Source organism: Pristis pectinata, chromosome 8 (assembly GCF_009764475.1).
Source record: "Pristis pectinata isolate sPriPec2 chromosome 8, sPriPec2.1.pri, whole genome shotgun sequence".
Lineage (NCBI taxonomy): Eukaryota > Metazoa > Chordata > Chondrichthyes > Rhinopristiformes > Pristidae > Pristis > Pristis pectinata.
The window spans coordinates 86,412,574-86,425,577 of NC_067412.1; the positions used below are offsets into that span (position 1 = coordinate 86,412,574).

Sequence of the window (13,004 nt, forward strand, 5' to 3'; positions counted from 1 at the left end):
GCCTTTCCGAAAGTGGTTACAGTTGAATTCTCCCACACACCTCTGCAAGTTAGGGTGCTACCATCTAAAGGTGGAAGGTTGTGACCTACTGAACTTGCGTTACTTGCAATGGGGAGGAACTTTAATATTTGATTCCATTTCAAAAGAGGTTGAATATTGTAAATTGTTACGCTGAAATGAATCAATAGTCTAATTAATGGTTGGAAAACTCTACAAAGTTGATCACCATCTGAAAAAAGGTAAGCTGATATTTTACTTTGCAACTTTTACCAGACTATGAATGTATAGGAATGAAAGCATCTGCATAGAACTTATCCAAAGAGGAGGTAGGTGAGCAATTGATGGTCAAATATGCTAAATACCAATATAAAGGGGAGTTGCAAACTGCATACTGAAAATAATAGCTTAACAATTGCTACATTAAGAAATATTAGGGAAAATTTGTAATACATTTACTTCTAGCAGAAATTTCCATCATAATTTCTATTTATTAAGAGTGAACAAGCAATGTTAATTGTACAATATACGTTTTTGCTTTAAACAAAGTATTTTTATTGTCAAACTCAACATTCATAGATCTTCATAACTTAAAAAGTGGTCATTTACATTTCAATAGGATCTAATCCTTCCAGATAGCAATCTGATCTATACATTGTCATTAAAAATATAGTCTATGTAATAAATAAATATATAAAATAAATATAATATTGACATTTCTATAAATAGTTTATTGTTGATTTGTACAGTGTCCATGGTAAATTTAGCCCATTCCAAAGACTGGGAACCTTATATCCTGGTGGCTCTTTTCTTCCATGTCGCATAGTAAATAACAGCTTTCAGCAGGTTCTCATCCACAGATCCGAAATATATCAACTTTTGATAAATATATAATTTTCAGCTCAAAGCTCCTTTATTTGCAGCAGCGTTTATCACCACTTAGTGGCCTTTCATTTCTCTCCAGCAATAAAAGTGTCCATTGTCTACGAGGCTTTGTTCCTCTCCTCCTCAACCATTATCTAGAAGCAAAATTCAGTGGAGAATATAGGTGTGTGAGTATAAAACAAAATCCTGGAACTGTGCACTCGATAACGGCTTGATAGTATTAGTAGTGGTATTGAATTCAACCAAAGTGGTCGTCTCAAAATGGCCACGAGGTTGTCGTTGGCACTGCTCCCCCGAATAGCTGAAGCCCCCGCTTATGTACAACACATGCAAGGCAGTGGAATTTATCAACTATAGTTTAAGAGGTCTCTGTATAATGTAGGTACTTTCTCAGGGTCCACGGGTCTAGGTAAAAAGTGAGTAAATTTTTGATGCCGTTTAGTCCTATATCCTTCCCGTGGAGATCCATCTTTATTCAAAGCCACGTAATAATGTCTCCCAGTATCCACGTGTTTATACAAAGTTGATGCGTAGGTATTATACCAGTTCTCTTCAAATTGTTCCCGGAAAACACACTCGGGCGTTAATTTTTTCTGTAAGAAAAAGATGTTAATCAGAGGGTATAGTTCATGTACTTTCATGACTACTTATTTCATTCAGTGTTTCCCATAAGCTGAAGTTTAATAAATGGAGGAGGTAACATTGAAGGCTTCACATCTTGCGAAGAATATTGTCAACAAGTTGGAGCTTACACCGTGCAATTGGAAATTAGTTCACCCTAACTATAGAAAATCCAAGATGCCAGCTATTTTGTAACAATATTCATTTTAAGTATTTACCTTGTAGGAGTGGGAAGATAATTAATTAATAGAATGCCTTCAGTATAAACTAATCTTCTAATGCTATTCAATTGAACACCATTAATGCTAAACAACAAATAGCTTTACATATACCATGGAACAGTACAGCACAATACAGGCCCTTTGGCCCACAATGTTGTGCCGACCTTTAAACCTCACCTAAGACTATCTAACCCCTTCCTCCCACATATCCCTCTATTTTAAATTCCTCCATATGCTTATCTAGCAATCTCTTGAATTTGACCAATGTACCTGCCTCCACCACCACTCTAGGCAGTGCATTCCATGCCCCAACCACTCTCTGGGTAAAAAACTGATATCTCTGATATCTCCTAATATTTTAAAACATTATTAATGTTTCCCAGAAAAAGTGTCAAACCTAGTAACAAGTTTCTATCCCCCTTATGTTAGAAGTCAAGGCTACTTTAAAATATGAGTTCTTTCCATCAGACCGAATTGGTTGAATAAACATGTAGTTTATAAAGTTATAGCCAACGATGATGAAATGAAGGCTATCAATATTGTCTTATTTATTATTTCAAATGAAACTGATTTGAATGGAAACATTATTTATTTGCTATTGCCATGTCTTGATCAACAAATTTTCAAGACTTTTCTCCAGAAAATGCAACTATCAATTCATTGGTAACTTGACACAGTGAGTCAGTCAGGGCCTCATTGAAAATGTATCACCAGGTTTATAACCTACTTGTCCTGGTTGGTGGTGAGGATGCTTGAGTTGATCTCATCATTTGAGTTGAGAAAGGGAAAAAATCACCAGCAGTATCTAGAGGAAAGGTATCTACGTGTGGGTGGCAGGTGAGCAAAAGGAATGGTTCCTGCAAACAACATTTGCTTTCAAGGTTCATTTGTGCAGAACAACCATTTAAACATGGTGCAACACACAAATTGCTGGAGGAGCTCAGCAGGTCAGGCAGCATCCATGGAGGGAAATGAACAGTCGACGTTTCAGGCCGAGACCCTTCATCAGGACTGGAAAGGAAGAGGGCAGAAGCCAGAATAAGAAAGTCAGGGGAGGGGGTGGAGCACGAGCTGGCAAGTGATAGGTGAATCCAGGTGAGGGGGGGGTTGGGTAGATGGAGGGGGCAAGAAGTGGGAAACTTGCATGGGTGACTGAGTGAGACGAGCATTTGTCGCTATCTTAAGTAAAGGAGTAGAGAAAGTAATGGGAAAGAGTTAATAGGGAAATTTGAAACAAATACCTGTTACTTTAATTACTATTATCTATATTTTTCATGGAGAAATATACTATTAAATCTTTTGGATTTTGGATACTTTATTTTAGCAGTTGGTATTGTATAGGTAATGTCTGAACTCCATGTGTTAACTTTGTGTACCCAATAAAAGATATTTAGTTATTCTTACTAAGGATGTCTATGGGCTTTTTAGCATCCAAAGGAAAAGAACAACACATCTCCAGTGGGAGGAACTTGCATTCTTTCCCCAACATAGAATAACATTTAAACCTCCGCTGCAATCTGGGTATGCTTATTCAGTTTCAAATAGTTCACTAGAGGGAGCACTGAGGAACAGCACAAACACCATACTGAGAGCGGCAGAAAGCAGGGAGCAGAGGGAATGAAGAACTGGTAGGACCAGTCCTACTCCTTGGAAACAAGTCTTCTTTTGAACAATCAGACTTGTAGTAATGGTAGAACCATCCTGTTCTGATGGAAGTGGCAATGTGGGGCCTAGAGGGAAGAAGAAAACTAGTGGGGGAGGGTAAAGAGCAAGACAGACTGACACAAAGCTTTGAATTATGTGTTTCACATAGTCAGAAACAGCTTTCTTTTATATAAGAAAGTCCCTGATGTAAGCCTACACTTATGTCCATTTTTAACCGACATTCTTGCAATTTAAATGAGGCGAAGTAGCTGGCAGATATCTTGATGTGCTAAACCATTACTTTGCTGAAGCTGTGGTAAGTCACCTGCTTCAATCAGTGAATTGCATGAAGTGAGATAAATATTTTATTCTGAATAACAGATTGAAGCAAAGAGCCTTATAAGTTTGTTAAAATAACATTACACCTTTTTTTATTGGTTCTGTGTGATTTCTAATCTGCATTTCTAAGCACACTGGGCATTAATTGAAGGAAAAATTGAAAGCAGCTAAGTGCATTTTTTGGGAAATGACTTTATAATTCTGCAGGAATGCCATTATTAAAAGCCTGTTGTTAAAACCTGCCTTATAGAACAACTTGCCACTACCTAAAATCCACTCTAGTAAACAGATTTCAAATGTTGATTAAACTAGCCCTTTGCAAATCCCATTAAATGTATAATAATGTGTATTAGAGAGAACATGTGGGAAACCCACTTAACAGAGTTATTTTTTCTACTCAGCTGTGATCATAACATCTGATCTGAAGATGTAGGCAATTAATTTCATATCATTGACACACTTGCCACTGAATGATGACTGGTGCCAGATCCTTCACCTGGCGACGCTAACATAGAAAGAAGTATAGCCAGTTACCTAATTTACAGGCCCTGATCACCCTTATAACTACTTACAGCATTACCCAGCCCAAAACAAGATTCATAGATTTGTATAGCAGAAACAGGCTCTTCAGCCACCATCTGAATTACTTTATTTGAAAGTGCAAATGTCTGATTAGATCTCTATTGTTAGTCCTTCTTTTACTCAAGATTACAGTTCTCTTGGAGATGTGAAGAAGTATCTACCAATACCAGGCACAGAGTGTGTTAGGAAAACAGTCATTGTATTGATTTGTAATCCCTTTATTCCTTTACAATATACATTTAAGATGACCAGTATCTTGGAAGTTTAAGACCTTTTAGAAGAGGTTTCCTGAGACAAAGTCATGTTCACTTAGAATTTATAATTTCGTCCTACCCTTTTGCTTTTCAAAAATGTTCCCAATATAGAATTGTATGACAGTGAATGATTATGGATAATATAAACGACGATTCCTGATACTAAAATTGAATAAACACGTACATCTTTATTTCTGCTTTAATTTTTCCCTTGCTTCACACAATCTTCTTGCCTTTATTTCATTCCTAATTTCTACTTTTACATTTGTTCTCCTGTTCTCAGACACTGGGGTCTTGGAGAAAAATTGCTTAAGGTTAAATATGATCTAGGATGTAATTTGTCCTATCATATTATTAATTAGCAACAAGTATTCAAAACAACTACATGCAAACTGTGAGTTAATCTGTCCCTGCTTTGATATTCAATGAGGGGCAAAAAGCTGATGACCATTAAAGTTACACAGATGTTAAGATTGAACTAGAAAGGGATCATATGTGGAATTCACTTATTCTTTTCATTTAAGGATAACCTTGCTTCCTTCCTTTTACCCTGGTTTTTATATGAAAAGACCATCATTCAGGGCAGGAAACTGAACAGGTGAATGAGCTGCTCCCAATGCAGACTGTTCAGAATCCAAAAGCTTAAAGGAATTGCCTTCGTGGGAAGCATCCACCCTCCAGTATCATGACAGAAGGTGGCTGTGTGGAGAGTCACAATCTCACAGCCTCATTCAGTTGGTGTTAAATGTTGGAAAGTGTAACAATTATAATAGCCTATTGGTTTTTAAACTGGACACAGCATAGCTCAATGGTATCATACCCTTGGCTGAATTAAGCCCCCAGAGATCTGAACATGTAGGTTAGGCAGGCCAATTGTACTGTTCTAAATTTCATCCTTAATGCAAAATAATAATTGAAGAAATTCCGAAGTATAGAAATGCTGTTGGTTTTCAGGTACCCTCGATGAACATCACTAATATAAATGTCCCATTCATTTATTAACTGCAGTTATGGAACCTTACTGTGTGCAGATTGACTGCCATGGTTCCCTCTGTTAAAAAAGTGACTGCCCTTCAAAAGTACTTCTTTGGCTGAAAGGTAAGGGGTGCCTGAGTACTTCAAAGCTGTGACATATAATGTGAGATGAAAGAAGTTACCTTTCACGCAATGCAAACCTGTTCCACAGTGAATGTCTTCCTGGACAATGTTAAGCCATATTCAATACAGAGGTTAATTCATAAAATGGAGAGAGACTGTATTGTTCTCGTTGTTGTAAAGCTGTCTATCATATCAATCACCAAAGACTGCAGTAAATTCCACGTCACCTAACAAAAGTGAATATTTTAGGAAAATCCTTCAGCTATTATTATCATTCTGTCTAACAAGGGCCAGGGATACAAAATAGTTGTGTGCTGCTTGACATGATGAAAAACGCTAGGTCTGATACATCTTCATTCTCCTGAAGTACCATTACAATTGTTGCTTGATAACAATGCTCAACTTCTAAAGGAAGGAACAAGTCTATACCACAGTTTCTGATGAATGTTTTGAGTCAAAGGGCGTTATTCCTTTTAATAGTGGGTTTACTATCAGCACAGGTCTGGACCAGCCAGGAAATATGCTTCAGAACTCTGCTGCTATGGCAAGATCACATTGCATCAGATGCTGTGTCTGCTTAGAGCAAGCTTTTTAACTCAGTACTTTTTAGAGGAAATTATATTCTGCACTGCCCTCCTTCCTTACCCACCCCTCTCTTTACAGTGCAGAAGTACTTCAAGTAACAATGGTTGTGTAATATGCTGGAGCAGCCAGGGTAGGAGCTTTCAAACCAGGGCACAGCATGGGTTCCATAACACTGGTACCAACTCAGAAATAAATGTACAAATTCATGTTTGTGTGTGTATAGTTTGTAAGTCACAATCACAACTGGCTACAGCCCTCCTGACTACTGTCAATAGGACCCAAGGGTGCTAAAAGAATCCCCACTCAAAACCTTTGAAATAATTTGTCACTGCCCCACTGGAGACCTGTTGCCTCCAAAGGGGCTATTGAACACCACCATTTCAAGTTGTCCTCAGCCCCTCCAACCAGCAATGCAGCCCCCTCAATTATCTTGTAGTCAAGGTCATGTTTGGGCTAACCTTAATTGCTGCACACTCCAGCAACTGGGTTCGATTCTGACCTCCGGTGTTGTCGGTGTGGAGTTTGCATGTTCTCCCCTCTTGTGTTCCTTTATCCCAAAGGTGTGCTGGTATTGGTTAAATTGCCTCTAGTGTGTTTGTGTGTGTGGGGGGGGGGGGAGGGGAGGGGAGGGGAGGGTGAGAGGAGAATCTGGGGGAACTGATGGGCAGAAGGAGGGAGAGGAAACAGTTTACAGGGAAATAAGCTGGTGAATGGGAATGCTCTGAGAGTCAGCAGAGATTCAATGGGCCAAATAGCCTCCTCCTATGTCATTACAGACATAAAATAAAAATTGCAAAGGAGCATTATCTTAAAGACAGAAATATGACAAATTTCGGGGTACAGTGGAATGAGACTGATGGATTATCAAGGGGAAAAAATCTGCTTCACTGATGGATGGGATACGGGCCAAATGGGACTAGCTTAGTGCATCTTGGTCAGCATGAATGAGTTGGGCCGAAGGGCCTGTTTCCGTGCTGTATGGCTATGAACTCTAAAGGTCTTCAGGGAAGAAAAACTGATGCTTCTGTTAAGGGCAGTCTGTGTTGACTCTTTAATTATTCCTTAAAATGGCCAAGCCAGCCTGTCCGTTGTAATTCACTGTGAGCAGCTCAGGAAGGTGGGACGTCACCACCTACATGGGCAATAAAGGCTGGTCTTCCCAATGACACTCACCTGCTATTAGTGAGATATCTAAACCAGTGGCAAAGGAGGTGACTGAAAGGGAACCTCAGAGAAGTGACAACGGTATTGTAAAAATGGGAAAGTTGGAAAATGGTTGCTCTAACTGGCAAGGGGATAATTTTCAAACTGATGGCAAAAAGTGTTGCTGGAAGAGGGCGACAGCGGAAATTCCAGATTGAGAAACCGAGATAAACAGCGCTAGAATCATTTAAGAAGGTGATGTGTGTGGGGGGAGGGTCCTGGATGCAGTGGGGGGGGGGGGGGGGGGAGAGATGAACCTTCTTATCTACAGCAATACCAAGGTGGTGATGTGCCCCCAGTGATCTCACCCTTATCCTTCTCCAGTTCAAGTCCACAAAGTACCTCCCCCACCCCACACCACATCGTTGAAAGTCTGGCAATAATTATTCGTTCCCAAGTTCCCAGTGTAAAGTTTGGTCCAATTGCACTAAGCATTACATCTTTGCTTGGCACGTGTGCTTAAGTGTGTGGACTTACCGACCCGTAGAGCTCGCCTCTGTAGTTCATCCCCAGATAGAGTCCCGAGTCCACACCGCGGATACTGACCAGTCCTACCGCCAGGCTTATGAACTCCAGGATCCCTGAACAACACATCAGAAATGGGAAGCGGTCAACGATTACAGCCACGGAACCAAGAATGAGTGCAGCAAGTATGCTCCGCCCGAGGGGACTGTTCAAATAAAAATCACTATAAGATCTGGGGTCGCACTATTCCCCGGGGTCCGAGTGTTCAGAAGTGACCACATCCACCGCCCCACCTGTGTAGCACCCACTGACCACGCCAGTCACCCTACAGCCCACAGAACTCCCCACCAACAGTGGACACACGCATGCATCGGTACAGAAAGCTTTTACCATCCGCTGCACAGAGTTTAGAAAGTAGCCCCTTGTTTGCCTTTCAAACCATCGCTAAGCAGTTAACAAGGAAATATCAGCGATTACTCATAAAAACACGTTTAAAACTAACTGCAGTATATACGGTGTCAGTTCCTAGGATCTGGTTCTAATCATGAAACCTTCTACGCGTTCAGCTTTCACTTGTTGGATTTGTTTGACTGGCCTTAAAAATGGTGTAATGAGCGCTGAGAAAGGCTTCATAATCAGCCTCCATGGAAACTCTGAGAAAAGAGCATTTTTTTAAAAAAAAAGTTCTCTGCTCGTGTTTAATAGGAACGGCGAGGGATTTGTCTGCGATGATTTATGAGCCAGTTAGGGTGTTGGGTCCGAACGGCTCTGCGCCTTGAACCAGACTCGCATTTCCATGGGGATGAAAGACACCTGTTCCAACCTTTGGAAGGAGTGGGAGAGACTGGCTGGGGGTGGGGGGGCCAGAGCAGAGGATGCTAACTACTGCGAGTTAAGGACAGGAGGCACATTCTTCTCCGCCCTGGGTGTGACGCGGACATTCGCTCTGTGGCTCGGCATTTGACTCCCCGCTTCCCGTCGGGTCCAACCCGCCCGATCTTCCCCTCCAGTTTAACTCCGCTCAGTTATACATCTGCCCATGAATCGCGTCTCTGTGTCCGCCTCCCTCTGCCCCCTACACTGGCGGGCTTAGCTGTTATCTGCCCCCCGGCTGTGTTCGACCCTCACCCCTCGCTGCCTCCCCCCACACTCTACACCGCGTTTGAGTTATCTACTCAGTTTATCTCCGTCTCTCTCTCTCTCTCTCTGCCTCCCTCCCTCACCAACTCTACATCACTAGAACAAGGCTATAAGAATTCTCTCTTCTCCGCACAGTCCGTTCACCGATGGCCAGGACTCTGCGCCACACTAAATGCAATCCAAATCATCACCGCCCCGTGAGCAACAAACGTACTCTGCAATTGCAGCGTTAAACCCGTAAGACAGACATAGTGCAAGTGTTTCATGAATATCCCGTGCACTGGCGGAGGACTGTGCCTCAAGCAGCGCGGCGGCCGTTTCATTGAGCCCAACGAGAATGGGTTCAATCCAAGAACGACTGGCCCCGGTGCAATGAAGCCCGGCTGCTCGCCTACCCCCAGGTGAACAAGCTGAATCCACCTTGGTGACATGTGTGGAGCGAGGGCTCGGCGGTGAAGGCACCGTGACCGAGTTCTCCCTCCCTGATCTCTGCTCAAGTGCAAACACGTCTGCGTGTGAAGGTGTTTCTAGACACCAGTTGCTGGAGAGAGAGAGAGGGAGGGAGGGAGGGAAGAAAGAGGGTCGCCCCCGTTGCCGCTGCACCTTACCGAACCGGCTGTGGTCTTGCCGGGTGCCGTGCACGGTTCCGTTCGGGAAGATTTCCAGGTGGAAGCCCGTTCTGCAATAGAGCTGTCTCCGCCTGAGGATTCCCTTCAGGTGCGCGAAGTCGGTGGGTGATCCTCTCTGGAGCCTGCCTTCGATCTGCCCGAGCCTTTCGTTCAGGAACCCGGGGGAATCGGCCTGGGCTAGCAGCGGCATATTCCCAAGAGAAACGGCGTGTATGTCTGCGTCCACGGCTCCCAGATAGCTGCCGACCTCGGCCATCAGAGTCATGGGGCGGCCGGGCCAAGGGGCGATCAATTAGAGCCGCGATCACTTTTTATTAACCAGCTCGCTGATACGGAAAGTCTCCCAATGCAGCCCCCTCGTGTATAATAACAGGCGAGACGACTTTGTTTTGACTGCACTGTTTATAGGGATCCCGGCGCATTAATCTCCGCTTAAATTTCATAACTGAAGTCCAGGGGAATCAGATGAAAGCAGCTGTTTATATACATCCTCGCACATTGACAGATTCGATATTTAAATAAGCCCCGCCTGGGATCCCCACGGCTAATGGTCTCTGAGATTCATTGGGTTCGAACTGCGAGACCTTCAACCCATTGTTAACTGTGTAATACACACACATCCCCCCACCACACAAACCCAACACATGCACAAAACACCCCCACACACAGTCCCAGCGTATATACACAACACTACCCCACACACAGTAGATATGCATAACATGCCCCAAACACACATTTACATATGTAATACATTTTCATACACAGATACAATATGTGTACATATCACCTCCACAAACATGGACATCACTCACACACGCAGCTACAATACATGTAAACAACACCACCACACAAATGCCTCACCCACACACACAGTATCCTAAGTAAACAGCTCGCACACAAAGCAACCTCCTACACAGCCCAGAATACAGGCAGACTATCTCAACACCCTCAAATATACAGTGACATATCAACACACCACACACACACACACCAACAAACACCTGCAGACATACACACCAATATCCCCAAACACAAAGACAGATAAACAACACCCCTAGACACACCAACACCCCACAGACACACCAACACCCCAGACAGAAAGACCAACATCCCAAAATACAGACAGACACACTAGCACCCCCAAACGCGAAGACAGACTCACACACTAACACCCCCAAACGCGAAGACACATACCAGTACACCCAGACACACGGGCCAATACCGCTAAACACTCAGACACACATGCGCACACACACACACACAACACACACACACCCCAATCACAAACACTTAGAATTACACAGACCCCAATCTCTCTCACACACCCACACATACATAATTACAGACAGACCCCAATCTCTCTCTTTCACACCCACATAATTACACAGACCCCAATCTCTCTCACACACACAAATACACACAATTACAGACAGATCCCAATCACACAAAAACACACACACACAATTACAGACCCCAATCTCACACACACACAATTACAGACCCCAGTCACACATACACACACAAATACACACAATTACAGACCCCAATCTCTCACACAATCACAGATCCCAATCACACACACACTAATACACACAATTACAGATAGATCCCAGTCACACAAAAAACACACACAATTACAGACCCCAGTCTCTCTCTCACACACACACACAATTACAGACCCCAATCTCTCTCTCACACACAGTCACAGATGCCAATCTCTCTCTCACACAAACACACACACACGATTACAGACCCCAATCTCACACACACATACATACACAATTACAGACCCCAATCTCTCTCACACACACAATCACAGATCCCAATCTCTCACACACACACACAATTACAGACCCCAATCTCACACACACACTCACACACACACAATTACAGACCCCAATCTCTCTCACACAGTCACAGATCCCAATCTCACACACACATACACACACACACACAATTACAGACCCCAATCTCTCTCACACACACAATCACAGATCCCAATCTCTCTCTCACACACACACAATTACAGACCCCAATCACACACACACACACACACACACACACACACACACAAGAAAATCTACAAAATCCACTGGTGCATAGCAGCATTTGGCAGCGCGGGCTCCTATACACGTCTGATGAACTCATCCAACTCTAGACTGCTACTTACAAAAACACTCCAGGTTGTAATAAGTTGTAGCAAATCAAGCTGCCAACGTGGCTCGTTAGAATTTTTTTTACCATTTCAATCCGCTTCATCGCTAAGAAAGTTTGAGAAGGAAAGATATTGTTTTATTTTCCACAGGGGTTAATGGTTTATCAAAAGCTTTGGGTCACTTGGATTCGTAAACCCTTCAAGAACTGGAGGCTGGAACAAGGGGCTTTGAGGGAAGCATCTCGCACCTTGTTGGTCAGGTGTTTTCCCGGCTACATTGCCCCTCGGCCGCCCCCTCCCCCCTTCGCTATTTGGTCTGTGATGAACTGTGCCGGAGCCGAGCTGAGTTAATCAGAACTCAGCACCTGGGGCTGTTAGGGCAGTTCGCCTTCAGCCTCTGATACGGCGCAGTGTCGGGGAACACAGGTACTGACTGCAGTAAAGGTCCCTCCACCGACTAGCTCGATAGAAGTCGCTGTTGATCACATTCGCCTCAGCGCTAAGTTACAGACTGCACGCTGAATTTCTCCAGTTAAAACTAAGCAGAACATGAGAGGCACTTGCTCATAACAAGAACCCCTCCCCCAATACACACACACACACACACACACACACCTTTTTGTACTTAACACACATTAAGCAATAATACTGGTTTCAAATTTGAAGGCCCTTACACGGAGGCGCTTTTGATAATGAGTAAAAGTCAGGAAAACTATCACGGGGAAAAAGACAATAATTTCCAAAAGCCGGAAGTTGCCACAAGTTTTCGACAGGTTTTGTTGAGGTTTGGTCATGGAATGGTGTGTTTGCAAATATAATGTCACTGGTAAAGTCTTTAAAACGAGTGTTCTGCCTCTGAAAATTATGCGACAGATTTTGCCTCAGTTCGGCAGTAATTCAGATGCAGTGATATTAGCTTTTGTACAGAGGGGATCTGGCCAATTGTTGATAGTCCATTGTTCTACCGACTGGATAAGCCACCTGTCCTGTCGGGAGCTGAGGTTAAGGTAGACCCACAGAAATCTGAAACTATAATTCTTCGGTGGATAGGGTCTCACTCAATTCGCTTAAAGTATTTACGTTTTACCTGAGTTACGTTTTACTGAAGATTAAAACAGGTGACAAAAAAGCTCCTGCCCAGATCCAGAAAGAAAATGATCATCACTTGAATGGTTTCCCAGGTACA

The 13,004-nt window shown here is 43.0% G+C and overlaps 1 protein-coding gene across 1 annotated transcript; it reads right to left on the reverse strand.

Moving 5' to 3' along the window:
* Window positions 1–1,229: 1,229 nt before the first annotated feature.
* Window positions 1,230–10,061, reverse strand: fgf16 (fibroblast growth factor 16). Its single transcript, XM_052021959.1, has 3 exons — window positions 9,643–10,061; window positions 7,907–8,010; window positions 1,230–1,475 (listed from the first exon to the last, which is right to left on the reverse strand). The coding sequence occupies exons 1-3, from the start codon at window positions 9,926–9,928 to the stop codon at window positions 1,230–1,232; spliced, it is 636 nt and encodes a 211-aa protein (XP_051877919.1). The 5' UTR covers window positions 9,929–10,061.
* Between the last annotated feature and the right edge of the window lie 2,943 nt (window positions 10,062–13,004).